Source organism: Ovis aries, chromosome 2 (genome assembly GCF_016772045.2).
Source record: "Ovis aries strain OAR_USU_Benz2616 breed Rambouillet chromosome 2, ARS-UI_Ramb_v3.0, whole genome shotgun sequence".
NCBI lineage: Eukaryota > Metazoa > Chordata > Mammalia > Artiodactyla > Bovidae > Ovis > Ovis aries.
This window is the reverse complement of record NC_056055.1, coordinates 229,712,893-229,731,732: the sequence shown is the minus strand read 5'-3', so window position 1 is coordinate 229,731,732 and position 18,840 is coordinate 229,712,893. Positions and strand designations below refer to the sequence as shown.

At 38.4% G+C, this 18,840-nt stretch overlaps 1 protein-coding gene across 5 annotated transcripts in view; it reads right to left on the bottom strand.

Moving 5' to 3' along the window:
• The window catches only part of AGFG1 (ArfGAP with FG repeats 1), an 85,463-nt gene that overhangs the window by 54,393 nt on the left and 12,230 nt on the right, over nt 1–18,840 (bottom strand). For all 5 annotated transcript variants that reach the window (XM_027965263.3, XM_027965264.3, XM_027965265.3 and 2 more), the window contains exon 2: nt 5,506–5,599. In XM_027965263.3, coding sequence (XP_027821064.1) covers nt 5,506–5,599 — 94 coding nt within the window. The remainder of the gene's footprint in view (nt 1–5,505; nt 5,600–18,840) is intronic.

The following is an 18,840-nucleotide window of genomic DNA, read 5'->3' as shown; positions in this document are numbered from 1 at the left end:
TTAGGCTCAGCATATAGTTAAAATACTCCAAGACTTTAAATACTCAACCTAAATATTAATGTAACTGATGAAAAGACTCTGATGCTGGGAGGGATTGGGGGCAGGAGGAGAAGGGGACAACAGAGGATGAGATGGCTGGATGGCATCACCAACTCGATGGACATGAATTTGAGTGAACTCCAGGAGTTGGTGATGGACAGGGAGGCCTGGCATGCTGCAATTCACGAGGTCGCAAAGAGTTGGACACAACTGAGCAACTGAATTGAACTGATATACTACCATATTCTAAGAAAACTGAAAAATTCTCCAAAAAAACCACTTTGAGCAAGAAATGAAAAAAAAATAGTTAATCTCCCTGTAACTTCTACTACCTCAAGTTCTGATTCAATAGACATTTGAATATCATTCTACAAGAAGTATGCTGGGAAATTTCATGGTTGCTTGAGCTCAAAGCATTCCACCCTTTCTATAGTAAGATACTGTCACTATTTTACACTTGTAGAAATTGAGGCTCAGAGGTAACCTGACCAATGTTCTCAACCCTCCAACTTCAAAACCAACCCTTTCTGCACAAGACCACTGAACTTCAAGTAACATTTAACAAATCTAGTCCAAATTTTATCAATTTCTGTACAGAGTTTCAGTTTGGGATAGATTGTCTGGTTTTTAATCACACTTAATGTAACACTTTGAAGCTACATAATAGTTCCATGCCCTGGTTCAGGATTCATTCAAAAGTTCACTGTCTTTACTCTGACAATGGCCTACAGGTTCTTTCAGATACTGGCCTTCTACTTTACAGAGTCCACTATTTTGTACTGAGAGTGACCATCTCTTATTACAGTTTATAAGACAACATGATTTAGGAAATAACCACTAGTGTCCTGTTTAACATTATAATAGATTGAGTCTAATACTATAAAATGATACCTGAATATTCCAGCAAAATTGTCACAGCATGTGAATTTGAAATTTAAAATGTTTTTAAGATATCAGAATACTTTTCTTTGCGGCAGTGCTTATTTCTGATTATAAAATAGCTCCAATCTTTCCCAAAGATGCAATTCAACTACCCAAAAGGCCTGAAGTGCTGTCTCATAAAATAAGGCCTATTTAAGCCACAAGTATAACATCTTAAAAAAAATACTGTCTCCATAATCCCAAGCATCTACAATTCCAAACTGAAGCCCTTTCTCACTCTTACCCAAAAATAGAACTGGGGGGGAATAAAAAGATTTTTATTGTCTCTCTCTCTCCCCCACAAGACTGAAAACTTTACAGGAGGGCAGGAATCATAGGCAGTACCCCTAGTACCCAAAGACAATCCCGGACACAACAATAGGTGATTAATAAATCTCTGCTTCAGGAATGAAGAATGAGATGATCATGAATATTGACTAGGGAAAAGCACAACTTACCTTGTGGGCCTACCACTTTAGAAGGATTTTTTTCAAAAGCTTTGGTTTCTGGTTTGAGGGTTATATTTTGAATCTAGCATAAAGATAACCAAATACTGTCAATCAACGCATGATTTTATTTCTACATGTAGAGTGCATGCCTGTGAAGCATCAGCAGTAACCCTTTTACTCAGTCCTGAAATCTAATTAGGAGGGTTAATTTATTACTAGGGAAAAAAAAAAAAAACTGTATGGCTCAAAATAAAATTATTCCTACATTTTTCTTTTACTGAGTTAGCTATATAGCACTGGTACCCAGTCTTCTTTCCATTAAGTCTGATAATCAGAAGTTAACCCAATAGTGAAATTCCTTTGATTGACCCACAACACCATAAAAGAGGGCATATGAAGTAAATCACTAAAGACTTTTTTTTTAAATAACATATGATACAAAAGAAAGCATTATGTGATGTGCCAAAAACAGTGGACAATTCTTAAGTTCTGAATGAAAAGTAAAATCTTTCCCAGATATACAAATGCGTTAAGTCACTGCACTGATTGTGTCAATGAATGGCTTCCTCTGTCCAAGCCCTCTGCCCTATAACTTGTGGTCCTCTCCCACACTTGATTCTAGACTTGGCAGCATGACTTTCTCTGACAATAAGTTGTTCACAACTATAATGAAAGCATGTAAAACAGATTTAAGTTCTACATGCAGACTGACTGTAAAAAGGTTTCTCCCACATATAAATGTCTGGAGGAAAATTCAAAGCATGTGGAATACAAGATGATTTAAAAATCAACACCTTGTGAGTCATCCACCATGGTGCTTGCCTGATGCAAATAATGACAACCAACAAGCCCCTCAGAACGTTAAAACTCTCTCATGGGGGTAGAAGACCCACAACTTCTGCCAGTTAATATACATTTTGATCTTTATGTTCAGACATGAACCACTCATTCACTAGACATATGACAATACCTTCTTTTAACCCAACATTTACATGACTGAGTATGTTCCTTTCCAGACAATGGAGAGATTTAATGCACTGTTCAAATATGGCAACATCATTTGAAATAAAAAATAAACATCTGCAAATTTTCTCTATGCATGTTATACTTAAGATTTAAGTGTATAAGATAAACTGATAATTAGGCACTTGCACTTGAAGTCTATACAATTTTTTACCAAGCTGTATCAATCTTCCTGCATTTCATAGTATCAATCCTCACCTTCTACACACCTCATAAAACTTTTAAGAATGGAAATTCTGCTAATAGTGTAAGGAACTAAATATACCTACTCCAATATTTTGGTTATAAGATGTTTTTAGGGACACAAAAAAGTAAGTTTGTCTCCCTTAACAAGTAATTAGGTAGTTGGTAAACTTTCTAGCAGTAAGAACAGTTGGAAATTTCTCTGTGTGCACTGTTTACTCTACCTCTAGAATCTTTTCCTGTTAGCCTAAGTCCTGCTGCTGCTGCTGCTAAGTTGCTTCAGTCGTGTCCGACTCTGTGCAATCCATAGACGGTGGTATTCACCCTCAAAAGCCAGCAAATGCCTCCTCTATTCTGAAAATTCTTATTCTTATCATTAATTACTAAGTGTTACAATTATTTGTTATGTATCCATCTCCTACCTAGACCATGAGCTCTAAGTCTATTGTACCCAAGTACTAGCGCAATGACTGTAACAGTGAGGGCTTTAAATGGACTATTAATTTGCATGACTCTTTTTAGAATTTAAAATTCATAAATCCATTCCAGTCATCTCTATTGCTTATATTCTGTTTCCATTATCTGATATAAAGAGTTGTCTAAGATTTCCTTTCATATATTCTAAATTTATCTTGATATTACAGTCATAAAAACTATTCCTTCAGAAATCCTATCATACGCAACATGGATGAACCTTGTGAACATTACGCCAAGTGAAATAAGCCAGTCACAGACCAGCAAATACTGTATGATTCCCCTTAAGATGAGATACTTCAAACACTCGAGCCCACCGAAGCAGAAAATATAATGGTGGCTGCTACAAAGTTCAGTTATGCAAGAAGAGTAAGTCCTAACACTTTGCCTATAGCTAACAATACCACATTTTACATTTTAAAATATTTTAAGAGAGTAAATCTCATGTTAAGTGTCCTCACCACAATTTCAGGAAAAATGTTTTTAAAAAGGGTCCTTCAACTGTATTATTTTGGGACCAATTTCCATTGAATCTTATCTACTGACAGGTTTGAATGTTTTTTACTTACTTCTCCAATGGATTGTTACTTTTACAGTTCTACTACTATAATTTTATCTACAGTTATTAGATTTTTAACATAAGAATAGATGATATTCTTTCATTTCTGACTCCATTCTGATGTCCAAAATTTCCAAAATTCTAAGAAAATAATTTAAACCTGCACTGGTAGGCTAATCTCAAACTTTACACAAACTGTTCAAATTGTCTTTTAATCGAAATACGTTTCTACACTTACTGTCATTACACACCTCTGCCTTTTCATCCTGCTTCAGATTTCCCTGTAATATAGAACCTGATTACTCAAGATAATTTTTTATTGGCAAACTTTGGAAACTTAAAAATGTGTGCTTACTTCTCTAAATCATGTATTTTAAAAATTTCATCATCTTTACTACTTTAGAACCAAATACACACATGCATCAAAAGTTGGAAAGCAAGTTTAAGCCATTACTATAGAAGTGTTAGGGAAAAAAAGAAGCCCTGTACAAAATGCTTGCATACATCTTCTGAGGTGAAAAAGAAGACTGAACTAATAAAATTTGAAGCCTTCTTTTCTATTATCAAAAACGTGCAAAAAAAAAAAATGCAATCACTGTAGTACAACTAAAGTAATACTTCCTTTCTAGGAAGTGATTAAACTGTCTTATTAAATAATGGCAATTACTAACCAATTGGGTTGACTGGTTCATCTATGCCCCAAGATTATAAAACATGCTGGCTTTCTGTTAATTTTACAGTTTTTTGTATTTGTTTTAAATAGCAGACCACCACTCTTAATAATAGCAAAATATGGAACTAAAACAAGAAAGCAAGCCAAGAGAACAGAATTCCTGGAAGCCCATTGAAGCAGAGTAGAAAGAAAAGGTTCCCCTACAAATCTTGACTCTGTTGGGTTCCTCATGCTGCTAAGCTGCCCACTCAGAACTACTAATCATCTCCTCCCTACTGAGCACCTACTTAACACTGTTGTGCTGTGTGCTTATTCACTCAGTCGTGTCCAACTCTTTGCGACCCCATGGACTGTAGCCCGCCAGGCTCCTCTGTCCACAAGGATTCTCCAGGTAACACTGGAGTAGGTTGCCATACCCTCCTCCAGAGGATCTTCCCAACCCAGGGATTGAACTGGGGTCTCCTGCATTGCAGGCTGAGGTACCAGGAAAGCAGCTCAACATTAAGCATCACATATACATCTAAAGTTAAAAATGTAAAAAGGAAGGAGGGGACCGTCAAATGAAAGCTGATCATACAATAGCCTAACAAAGTTTACTACACTATCACAATGATAATTCTCTTTCTCCCTCTTTTTGTCATTTAAAGCCAAAACTAAGTTACTCCAATACTGCTGCTGCTGCTGCTAAGTCGCTTCAATCATGTCCGACTCTACGCGACCCCATAGACGGCAGCCCACCAGGCTCCCCTGTCCCTGGGATTCTCCAGGCAAGAACACTGGAGTGGGTTGCCATTTCCTTCTCCAACGCATGAAAGTGAAAAGTGAAAGTGAAGTCGCTCAGTCATGTCCGACTCTTAGCGACCCCATGGAATGCAGCCTACCAGGCTTCTCTGGCCATGGGATTTTCCAGGCAAAAGCACTGGAGTGGGGTGTCATTGCCTTCTCCAATACTAGATGTCCTCTAAAAATGCCTTTTACATTCAATACTGACAAAGCCTAAATACAGGTTTCATCCCAAGTTTAAGGGAAAATATTTATGTAGCAGACATTAATTCCAAATACTTTGCTAGATGAGTACATTCTGAAACACCTAAATACAGAATACAAAAATACCTTCGTTAGACAGTGAAAATTTTTTATCATTCTAAACAACTCAAAATTTTTAAAAGGACTAAAACACTTACTTCATTTCCATGTTTTTGAAGGAATTCAATTTCCTGTTGTGTGAATGTTGTCATGGAGATGGATTTCACCCTGTGTGGTGGATTTAACCCTCGCCTAAAAGATAAAAGAAAATACCATTACAAACTATAGTATTTCAAAAATTATGTCAATGAAAAACATTTTAATTAGCACATTTAAACTTAGAACTGTTTTTTATGCTATAAGCTAAATTAAAAAATATTTTAAACTATAAACCCCCACAATAGATATATCAAGGTGAATTTGTTCAGACCAACACTAATTTATTTAAAGATAAATTTATCTAAACAGTTAGTTAGAAATACACAGTACCTGTAATACATTAGTTTATTGGGAATACAAATACTGCTTTAGTGTAAGTCTGATGGAAAGGGGATTCATTTATATATATATGATAGGCTCAATGGTAAAGAAAGTTATTACTTAAATATTTTCATATTTTCTAAGAAAGTGATTATGATAAGTCAGGTATGGAAACATACAAATACTCAAATAGCTACCATCTTTAAGACTGACTTAGGAAACTGAAAACTAATCTAAGGAACCTTGAAGGTATTGATGGATAAGAAAAAAGTTCCATCTCTCCATCAATTCAAATAAGTGTTGATAATGAAGAACATCTTCAACCACCTCTGGAGGCCCTAAGTATTCAAGAAGAAATTAAAGGGACATGACAGGATTCAAGAAATACCTGCATATATATGAATACTTTTAAGATCCTTCACCACTTTGAATCTTTTCTGTTTCTTTATATTTTTTCATGCACGTGAAAAACTGAACAGAGATGCGCTCAGAGAGAGTAAGAACTGCTGAGTTCTGTCCAGCTACCACTCAGTGGCCTACTCGACCACAAGAATGAGGAGTTAAATAATCTATGCAAAGTCACAAGTTATCTATGCATTTTCATCAAATCAGTTTGCAGTCATATCCTCTGACAAAGACTTCATCTGAAATACAGGTTCTAGGACAGATCAATAGTTTTATAGAATTTGCCATACTCATTTTGCAATCAACCATGATAATTAAATAAGAGTTAACAATGACTCAAAGTAACAAAAAAAATTTTTCAAAAATATTCTAAAAACATTTCTGAATAATTAAATATGGTATGCAATGTTCTAGAAATATAAAATATTTTAACATAATAATTTAGAATTAACAGAAGCTCAATTGTTATACACTCCTGCTTCTTTCTCTACCTTCTGTCAGACACAGACGGCACATATTTCAGCTCACACTTTGAATTAAATCAAGTTGCACTTTATCTGCTTCACATTTCCAGGTGGAGAAACAATAAATCGATTTTGTTGTTTTGCTTTAAGTTTTAAACTAATAAGTTATTTTTCTTTCAGCTCTTGGTAAGTCATGAAATACAGAAATGAAAATTGCACAGTAGGACAAATTGAAACACAGCCATTTCATCCTAGTAAAGCTTTGAAACTTAACTATGAAGAAACAACCACCGTAAGAATTACTTCAAGTATCTTTACAACTGGTGATCACAAATTAAATTATGCTTTAAAGATGTCTAAATTCCCAAAAATGAAAATTTAGAAAAGTCATTATTACTCCTTTAAAGCAGGACATTTTATTTTTCAATTCACCTGTATTATGAAAATAAGACTAACTTCATCATTTTCACAGCTTATTCATTTATATTTATTTGTATTCTATCCTGTTCCAAACAATTTTGAAAGGAATTAACTTATTATTGTTCTCAAATTTCCCCCAGCTCTCCCCCTCACACTTAGCAACTCTGTCTCTCCTTATCCCCTAATACTTCCTCCTTGTTCCAGACAACCCTCTCCATTCCCACCTCCCTTATAGTAAGGTAAGGTAAGGTGAAGTCGTTCAGTCGTGTCCGACTCTTTGCCACCCCGTGGAGTGTAACCTACTAGGCTTCTCCATCCATGGGATTCTCCAGGGAAGAATACTGGAGTGGACTGCCATTTCCTTCTCCAGGGGATCTTCCCGACCCAGGGATCGAACCCGGGTCTCCCGCATTGGAGGTAGACGCTTTAACCTCTGAGCCTCCCTTATAGTACACTATCTTAAAAAAAAAAAGCAAAGGCATAACTTCCTAACAAGGAAATGTCACAGCACTGCTACAAGGGTGTGTATATTTTAGATAAGAAATTAGGGAGTAGTGAATTACATCCCTATACTCTCGAATCATCAAATAAGGGAAGCCCCTGACTCTTTTAAAGTTATGTTATACAGATGCAATCTCATGAAAGCACCGTACTGTATAGCTTATTCCATCAACGCTCTACCACATCATAGCCAATTTTTGCATAAAGAAGGTATTCATATTAATTAACTTAAAGTGAACAAAAATTTGCACTTACGAAACAAAACCATAATATTCAGTTCAGTTCAGTTCAGTTCAGTCCCTCAGTCATGACTGACTTTACAACCCCATGAACCACAGCACGCCAGGCCTCCCTGTCCATCACCAACGCCCGGAGTTCACCAAAACCCATGTCCATTGAGTCGGTGATGCCATCCAACCATCTCATCTCTGTCGTCCCCTTCTCCTCCTGCCCTCAATCATTCCCAGCATCAGGGTCTTTTCCAATGAGTCAACTCTTCGCATCAGGTGGCCAAAGTATTGGAGTTTCAGTTTCAGAATCAGTTCTTCCAATGAATATTCAGGACTGATTTCCTTTAGGATGGACTGGTTGGATCTCCTTGCAGTCCAAGGGACTCTCAAGAGTCTTCTCCAACACCACAGTTCTAGATGGACCTTTGTTGGCAAAGTGATGCTTTCTAAGGCCCACTTGACTTCACCTTCATCTTCCAGGATGTCTGGCTCTAAATGAGTGATCACACCATCATGACTATCTGGGTCGTGAAGATCTTTTTTTGTACAGTTCTTCTGTGTATTCTTGCCACCTCTTCTTAATATCTTCTGCTTCTGTTAGGTCCATACCATTTCTGTCCTTTATCGAGCCCATCTTTGCATGAAATGTTCCGTTGTATCTCTAATTTTTCTTGAAGAGATCTCTAGTCTTTCCCATTCTGTTCTTTTCCTCTATTTCTTTGCACTGATCACTGAGGAAGGCTTTCTTATCTCTTCTTGCTATTCTTTGTAACTCTGCATTCAGATGTTTGTATCTTTCCTTTTCTCCTTTGCTTTTTGCTTCTCTTCTTTTCACAGCTATTTGTAAGGCCTCCCCAGACAGCCGTTTTGCTCTTTTGCATTTCCTTTCCATGGGGATGGTCTTGATCTTGAATGAGGTTCGGGGCCATGCTCAGTAAATCTTTAATCCAATTTTCTGTTGATGGGCAGACCTGTGTTCCCACCCTGTTGTTTGGCCTGAGGCCAAACGATGGTTAGGGTAAAGCAGTCCGTGGGGTCTCAAAGAGTTGGATAGGACTGAGCAACTGAACTGAAATGAAAGAAGGTAATGGCGACCTCTTTCAAAAGGACTTGTGCATGTACTGTTATATTCAGAGCCCCTGATCATGCAGCAGGCCACTGTCGACCCATGCCTCTGTCGGACACTCCTGGACACTCACAAGCAAGTCTGGCTCAGTCTCTTGTGGGGACACTGCTGCTCCTTTCTCCTGACTCTTCGAGTGCACAAGGTTTTGTCTGTGTCCTCCAAGAGTCTGTTTCCCAGTCCTGTGCAAGTTCTGTCATCAAATCCCACTGGCCTCCAAAGTCAAATTCCCCAAGGGTCCTCAATCTCTTTGATGAATCCCCAGGTTGGGAAATCTGTTGTGAGTTCCAGAACCTTCTTAACAGTGTGAGAATTTCTTTGGTATAATTGTTCTGCAGTTTGTGGGTCATCTACTCAGCGGCTCTGTGGTGGGGCTAATAGCACCTTCCTCCAAGAGGGCTTAATGTCACATGCTGCGTGACCCAGGTCTGTTGCAGCCAGAGCCCCAGTCCCCAAGGCAGGCCACTGCTGACCCGTGCCTCCACAGGAGACACTCAAACACTCATAGGCAGGTCTGGTTCAGTCTGTGTAGGGTCTGGGTCCTGGTGCACACAAGGTTTTGTTTGTGCCCTCCGAACGTCTCTGGTGGGTATGGGGTTTGGTTCTAAATGTGATTTCACCCCTCCTACCATCTTGTTGGGGCTTCTCCTTTGCCGTTGGATGTGGGGTATCTTTTTTTGGTGCAATCCAACATTCTCCTGTCAACGGTTATTCAGCAGCGAGTTGCAATTTTGGAGTTCTCGCAAGAGAAGATGAGCCCGTGTCCTTTTACTCCACCATCTTGTTAGGATATAAGCAGCTTAGTATCACCAAAACAAACAACCCAATCAAAAAAGCGCAGAAGTAAATAGACATTTCTCCAAAGAGAACACACAGATGACCAAGACACACATGAAAAGATGTTGACACTGCTAATTATTAGAGAAATACAAATCAAAACTACAATGAGATATCACCTCACACCAGTCAAAATGGTTATCATCAAAGAAATCTGGAAATGACAAATGCTGGAGATGTTGTAGACAGAAAGGAACCCTCCTACACTACTGGTGGGAATGTAAACTGGTACAGCTACCGTGGAGAACAGTATGGAGGATCCTTAAAAATCTAAATACAGAACTACCATATAACCCTATGATCCCACTCCTGGGCATCTATCAGGAAAGAAAAATATGGTCTGAAAGGATACATGCACCCCAATGTTCACTGCAGCACTGTTTACAACAGCCAAGACCTGGAAGCTACCTACATGCCCATCAACTGAGGAATGGATGAAGATGATGTGGCATACACAAGACAACACTTTACTCAGCCACTGAAAAGAATAATGTCATTTGCAGCAACATGGATGGATCTAGAGATTGTCATTCTGGGTGAAGAAAGTCAGAGGAAGATCATATGGTTATCATGCATATATGGAATCTATACAGAATCTAAACAGAAATGATACAAATGAACCTATTTACAAAACAGAATCAGACTCACAAATTTAGAGAAGAACCTATGCTGACCAAGGGGAAGGGTGGGTGGGAGGGAGAGTCAGGGAGTTTGGGACTAACATGTACACACTGCTGCATTTAAAATGGATAACCAGTTATGGGGAGGGAGGTGGGAGGGGGTTCATGTTTGGGAACGCATGTAAGAATTAAAGATTTTAAATTTTAAAAAATAAACAACTAAAAAAAAAAATTTAAGCAGAAAAAAAAAATAAATAAAATAAAATAAAATGGATAACCAACATAGTCCTACTGTATACTGCAGGAAACTCTGCTCATTATTATGTAACAACCTAAATGGGAAGCTCTTGAACTGTGGTGTTGGAGAAGACTCTTGAGACTCCCTTGGACTGTAAGGAGATCCAACCAGTCCATTCTAAAGGAGATCAGTCCTGGGTGTTCACTGGAAGGACTGATGTTGAAGCTGAAACACCAATACTTTGGCCACCTGATGTGAAGAGCTGACTCATTGGAAAAGACCCTGATGCTGGGAATGACTGAGGGCAGGAGGGGAAGGGGACGACAGAGATGAGATGGTTGGATGGCATCACCGACTCGATGGACATGGGTTTGGGTGAACTCCAGGAGTTGGTGATGGACAGGGAGGCCTGGCGTGCTGCAGTTCATGGGTCGAAAAGAGTTGCACACTGAACTGAACTGAAATGGGAAGAGAATTTGAAAAAGAATAGATACATGCATATGTATAACTGAATCACTTGCTGTATACCAGAAACTATCACATTATTAATTTACTTCAATATAAAATAAAGTTAAAAAAACACTTCATTATCAAAGGGGAAACGGTTAAGTGACAGTGTTGTTATTGTTTAGTTGCTAAGCTGTAGCTGACTCTTTTTGATACTATGGATTGTAGCCCAACAGGCTCCTCTCTCCATGGGATTTCCCAGGCAAGAATACTGGAGTGGGTTGCCATTTCTTACTCCAGGGGATCCTCTGGACCCAGGGACAGAACTTGCATCTCCTGCATTGGCAGGGGGACTCTTTACTGCTGAACCACCAGGGAAGTCCTAAGTGGCAATAAAACTGTAGAACTATACAGTATTCTCAAAACTATATTAAAAATATCTACAAAGAAAACAAACTACTCTAAAATATTAATATTATTTGTTTATAGATTATGGAATTGAATGGGGTTTTTTCCCTATATATAATTTTCAATTCTCTCCAAGTTTTCCACAATGAATCTGTATTATTCTGTACTAGGGAAAAAAAAAAAAAAAAACAGCAGAAAATAGTAAACAATTCAATTAACTAGTAGTAATCAAAATATTTGTACTTTTAGTATTGACTTTATGGATGTCAATGTCTGTGCTGAAGAATTACCAAAAAAAAAAAAAAAAAAAAACAAAACAAGAACAGTTTTCCCTCTTAAAGCAATCTTTCAGTTTTTCTAAAATACCTGGAAAACTCTCCTCCCAAATACAGCTACCAGCATCAACAATTTATGTTCACCTCACTTCTCTGAAGCTGGCGTGAGCTGTAAAGTACCTACTTGCCTGCCAGTGCAGGAAATAAAAGAAATGTGGGTTTGATTCTTGGGTCAGGAAGATCCTCTGGAAAAAGGAATGGCAACCCACTCCAGTGGTCTTGTTTATGGACAGGGAAGCCTGGTGGGCTCAGTCCATGGGGGTCACAAAAGAGTTGAACATGACTGAAGCGACTGAGCCTGCACTTCTCTAAATCAGGCACTACTGACATTTCAGGCCAGAGAACCATCACGAGGCACATAAGGCACATCACCCTGTGCCCTACAGGATGTAGGGCAGTATCCCTGGCCTCTACCCACTATAGGCCAGTAGGACCCCCAACCCAGTAAGAATAATGAAAAATGTTTCAGGATACTGCTAAATGTCCCCTGAGGGTGCAAGGGGTGGAACTGCAGAGTACTACTCAAGAACCACTACTCTAAATACACTAAATGTGCTAATCACCAAGTGAAGAAAGAAGTAGAGTTTCTTTGGATCACTACTGATATATAAATTATACCTAGGTTCAATCGTCTACAAAACATTCTACACATTCACCATTCATGTTGTTGCTGTTGTTTTAGTCACTGAGTCATGCCCAACTCCTCTGTAACACCACAGACTGTAGCCTGCCACGCTCCTCTGTCTATGGAATTTTCCAGGCAAGAATATTGGAGTGGGTTGCCATTTCCTTCTTCAGTCACCTCATATACAACAATAATTTTAATTTTCACATAAATTTACTATTTCCAGCATAACAAAAACTAGAAATCCTTAAAAGATTAAGCGAAGTATCCACAAAAAAATATATATATTAAGTACATTTATACAAATTAAGAGGTGAAAAAAACTTAATAAAACAGAAGGAAATTAATATCTATAACGTTCCTAGACTGGCATGCACTTTGCATGTCTAATCTCATTAATTTCTATTTATAACAGTATGGCAGACATTTATGAAAAGGTTCCTCTGCTAAAACATAACTTTATACACTACTAAAAAAAAATAGAAGAAAACCCCTAATTGCTAATATTTCTAGAAAAATCCTAATTGTTAACACTTTTAATAAATCTCAAGTACTCCCGCTTTACAAAAGAAAAAAACAAAGATAAAAAGTGAACTGAAACTAGAAGAGTGGCCTATGTTATACAAAAAATTCCGTATTGCTCAGAAGGCAAATATAACAATAGCTAAGACAATGTACTTTGGCCACCTCATGCGAAGAGTTGACTCACTGGAAAAGACTCTGATGCTGGGAGGGATTGGGGGCAGGAGGAAAAGGGGATGACAGAGGATGAGATGGCATCACTGACTCGATGGATGTGAGTCTGAGTGAACTCCGGGAGTTGGTGATGGACAGGGAGGCCTGGCGTGCTGCGATTCATGGGGTCGCAAAGAGTTGACACAACTGAGCGACTGAACTGAACTGAAGACAATGTGAGAGGTAATCCTGAGCTATTCCTATTAAACCCAGGACTTTGGATGAAGAATTAAGCAGCTTCAGGGTGGCAATATCCCTAGATCCAAGCAGTAGAATATGCAAATCCTCAAGAAAAATGCATTTATAATTTACAAATTATGCTATGAGGATTTAGAAATATTAAGTTCAATAAAAGATGAGACTACAATAAAAATCATTACATAAGAGCAAATCATTACTGAGCTTGAGACAGTAGAACACAGATTTATGCCATCTCTTCCCATGACTTTAGCTACTGGATTTATCAAATAAAAAATATAAAGTAAACATAGCATATAGGAAATGTTAAGTGGTGGAATAAAAATGAACAGGAAATATGAAATTATCAAAATAAACTGGTAAATCTAAAAGTCAGAGCTTTTAGAAATGAAAATTTATAAATGTGGAAATCAAAAACTTAAGAAACTAGTTATTAAAGAGCAAATTAAACATACCAGAAGAGAGATTTGGGGAATGAGAAAACAGAAGAAATAGCCCAGAAGGCAGCACAGATGCGTAAGGAGATAGAAAAGACAAGGATTAAAAAAAAAAAAAACAGGGTGGGGGACACTATTAAAAGGTGTCATCAGTATTCCTGCTTTTGCAAGAAAGAATTCAAAGAATGACGGACAAGCAATATTAAAGAGCTAATAGCTGAGGCTTTTACAATCCAATGAAAGTCATGCATCTACAAATATAGGAAGCACAGTTTATGAAAATCAGCACAAATAAAATTCATACTTAGAAACATCTGGGTAAAACTTCAAAGATAAAGATAACATCTTAAAATCAATCAGAAAGAAAAGACAAAGGAAATGAAATCTGACTGAAAAGACTTCTCACTGAAAACCAGAAAATAGTGGAATATTGTCTTTAGGAAGTTTTTTAAAAACTAAAAATTAACAGTTGTGAATCCAGCAAAAATATCTTTGAGGTGTAAGACAAAATAACAATTTCAGATTAAAAAACTGAAGTTTACCCCCAGGAGATCTTCACTAAAGAAACATATAGTTGGCCTTCTGTGGCCCTGGGTTCTACAACCAGGTACTCAACCAACTGCAGATCAAAAATATGGGAAAAAAAGATTCCACGAAGTTCCAAAAAGCAAAATTGGAATTTGCAATGTGCCCAGCAACTATTTGGGTGGTGCTAGTGGTAAGAATCTGCCTCCCAATGCAGGAGACCTAAGAGACATAGGTTTGATTCCTGAGTCAGGAAAATCCCCTGGAAGAGGGTATGGCAGCCCACTCTAGTATCCTTTCCTGGAGAATCCCACAGACAGAGGAATCTGGTGGGCTACAGTCCACAGAGTCACAACTGGGCATGCACACACCATTCCATGTTCTGCTTGTGGTAGCAGTCACATGCATCTATACAGATGTTAAGACTCCCAGAACTACACAACAAAAAAGTTGCTTTTAATGTATGCCAACTTAAGATGCCATGTTACTATTTACAGTAACCACAATTTTCACACAAACTAAAATTTTTCACTGGCAGACCACCTTTCCTTCTCCATCTACCAAATCTGATTATTTATTTAAATGAATGAAATCCTCAAGTAACCAAAACTGAATTATTCATTTATCTAGTTATTTTCAGGATACACTCCTGAAAGCTGGTGCCATTTCCCCATTTTTTGCTAAGCCAAGTCTAGCTATCATGTGAATCCAGTGTTTATAAAACACTTTACTGTAATGACATTAGTCATAACTATTGGATCAAAGTGTTACGCAAATAAACCACATCATTTTTACAGTGCCAATACTGAAGTACTACCCATCTGGATTCTAAAATACACATTTTTAAGTCTCCAGTTTAGTGCCCCCCCCCAAAAAAAGATTAAATAGTGACTCATTTAATAATAGCAGTATTGATATTTTGAAAGCATGTTTGCCACTTAACTGGCTTCAAGAAGTTTCAAAGTCATCTTCTGGTGGAGCCCAATATGTTTTTGCAGCATAATTAAGTCATATGCAGATCCCCAGGAGTTTCAGTTTTAAGGACCACCACCCAGGTATGACTGCAACCAGATGGTGTGACTCATTCCATATGTCCACCAGTATGTTACTCTTAACTATGCCTCAAACAATCTTGCAAATAGCCATTTGTTCAACTCAAAAAACAATGTGTGCTGGCTGAATAAGTAAGAAAGCTTATTTAGCTAGTTTTATTCACTGCTTTTCTCCTGCTGGAGGAAAAGCTGGTTCAAATATTTCACTAGGCTGTGGAAATTTAAGTGGTTTGCTAATGTTGGCATTAAGTAAGAACGCCAATTTGACATTTAAATCTATCCCAATCTTATGGAGTAAAAATATTGTATATAAATGTTCTGTATTATGTAAATTATCCATTTAAAATCTACAACAAATAGAAGATGCCTTTAACAGGTTACCAAAAATCTACAGACTTCTGATACCAAGATCTGTATATATTAGATAGTCCAGATATTAGTTTATCCAGAACTCAACTTTCAAACACTGAAAATACATACACACACACACCCATGGTGTGAACCATAATTTCTATTTGGGGTTTTTATTTTTAAAAGCCACACTACACTGAAAGGTCCTTGTAACATTTAGGGCAAGAACCTAAAAAAATAGTACTCGGGTAACAATTTAAACCTAATTAATGCATTCCTGTTAAAAGTGGACAAAACCCAAGAATGTCTTTACTACCTCTCTAAACCCTAATGAAAAGACAGCAAAGGAATAAAAAGTCATTAATCCACAAAGAGAGGAATAGAGAACAAGGAGGGAACCCAAAGGCATAGCAAAAATATAGAAAATACAACACCAGCAGTAATCGACTATGCAGAGTAAAGAAAGCTAAAATGAAGCTCCTGTAGAGGTGGGAGAAGCCAACCAGAAGATGACTCCCACCACAGAACCCTAAAAGAGTCACAAAAGCAATCAAGCCACAAGTTGGGGGATTTATGCAGGCTCAAAATTAGATTTCCAATTTCCCTACTTCGAAAAGACTACTCCCCAGTGGCTCAGCAGGTAAGAATCTGCCTGCAATGCAGGAGATCCAGGTTTGATGCCTGGGTCAGGAAGATCCCCTGGAGAAGGGAATGGCAACCCACTCCAGGATACTTGCCTGGAGAACCCCATGGACAGAGGAGCCTGGCAAGCTACAGTCTATAAGGTCTCAAAGAGACAGACACGACTGAAGCAACTGAGCACACACATGTACCAAATCCTAGGTAGGAAAATTTAATCTGCAATGGTGGTTGTTGTAGTTCAGTCGTTAAATTGTTTGACTCTTTGCGACCCCGTAGTCTGCAGCAGTAACCAGTAACGCTGAAGAAGCTGAAGTTGAACAGTTCTGTGAAGACTTACAAGACCTTTTAGAACTAACACCCAAAAAAGATGTCCTTTTCATTATAGGGGACTGGAATGCAAAAGTAGGAAGTCAAGAAACACCTGGAGTAACAGGCAAATTTGGCCTTGGAATGCGGAATGAAGCAGGGCAAAGACTAATAGAGTTTTGCCAAGAAAATGCACTGGTCATAGCAACACACCCTCTTCCAACAACACAAAAGAAGACTCTACACATGGACATCACCATGGCCTGCTATATTCTTTGCAAAGATGGAGAACCACTCTAGATACAGTCAACTCATCAAAGAAGACCAGGAGGCTGACTCTGGCTCAGATCATGTGGGGCCTCTGCAGACTAGGCAGGGAAAGCCTTGGACCGAAAACAATAGACCACCTCAGGCAAATTTGGCCTTGGAATGCGGAATGAAGCAGGGCAAAGACTAATAGAGTTTTGCCAAGAAAATGCACTGGTCATAGCAAAACACCGAAATCAGACTGGTTATATTCTTTGCAAAGATGGAGAAGCTCTATACAGTCAACAAAAACAAGACCAGGAGCTGACTGTGGCTCAGATCATGAACTCCTTATTACCAAATTCAGACTTAAATTGAAGAAAGGAGGGAAAACCGCTAGACCATTCAGGTATGACCTAAATCAAATCCCTTATGATTATACAGTGGAAATGAGAAATAGATTTAACGACCTAGATCTGACAGATAGAGTGCCTGATGAACTATGGAATGAGGTTCGTGACATTGTACAGGAGATAGGGATCAAGACCATCCCCATGGAAAAGAAATACAGAAAAGCAAAGTGGCTGTCTGGGGAGGCCTTACAAATAGCTGTGAAAAGAAGAGAGGCGAAAAACAAAGGAGAAAAGGAAAGATATAAGCATCTGAATGCAGAGTTCCAAAGAATAGCAAGAAGAGATAAGAAAGCCTTCTTCAGCGATCAATGCAAAGAAATAGAGGGAAAGAACAGAATGGGAAAGACTAGAGATCTCTTCAAGAAAATCAGAGATACCAAGGGAACATTTCATGCAAAGATGGGCACAATAAAGGACAGAAATGGTATGGACCTAACAGAAGCAGAAGGTATTAAGTAGAGGTGGCAAGAATACACAGAAGAACTGTACGAAAAAGATCTTCATGATCCAGATAATCACGATGGTGTGATCACTCATCTAGAGTCAGACATTCTGGAAGGTGAAGGTGAAGTCAAGTGGGCCTTAGAAAGCATCACTACGAACAAAGCTAGTGGAGGTGATGGAATTCCAGCTGAGCTATTTCAAATCCTGAAAGATGACGTGGTGAAAGTGCTGCACTCAAGACGCCAGCAAATTTGGGAAATTCAGCAGCGGCCACAGGACTGGAAAAGGTCAGTTTTCATTCCAATCCCAAAGAAAGGCAATGCCAAAGAATGCTCAAACTACCGCACAATTGCACTCATCTCACACGGTAGTAAAGTAATGCTCAAAATTCTCCCAAGCCAGGCTTCAGCAATACGTGAACGGTGAACTTCCTGATGTTCAAGCTCGTTTTAGAAAAGGCAGAGGAACCAGAGATCAAATTGCCAACATCTGCTGGATCATGGAAAAAGCAAGAGAGTTCCAGAAAAACATCTATATCTGCTTTCTTGACTATGCCAAAGCCTTTGACTGTGTGGATCACAATAAACTGTGGAAAATTCTGAAAGAGATGGGAATACCAGACCACCTGACCTGCCTCTTGAGAAATCTGTACGCAGGTGAGGTAGCAACAGTTAGAAATGGACATGGAACAACAGACTGGTTCCAAATAGGAAAAGGAGTACGTCAAGGCTGTATATTGTCACCCTGCTTATTTAACTTATATGCAGAGTACATCATGAGAAACGCTGGACTGGAACAAACATTTACAAGCTGAAAACAAGATTGCTGGGAGAAATATCAATAACCTCAGATATGCAGATGATACCACCCTTATGGCAAAAAGTGAAGAGAAACTAAAAAGCCTCTTGATGAAAGTGAATGTGGAGAGTGAAAAAGTTGGCTTAAAGCTCAACATTCAGAAAACAAAGATCATGGCATCTGGTCCCATCACTTCATGGGAAAACAAGGAAA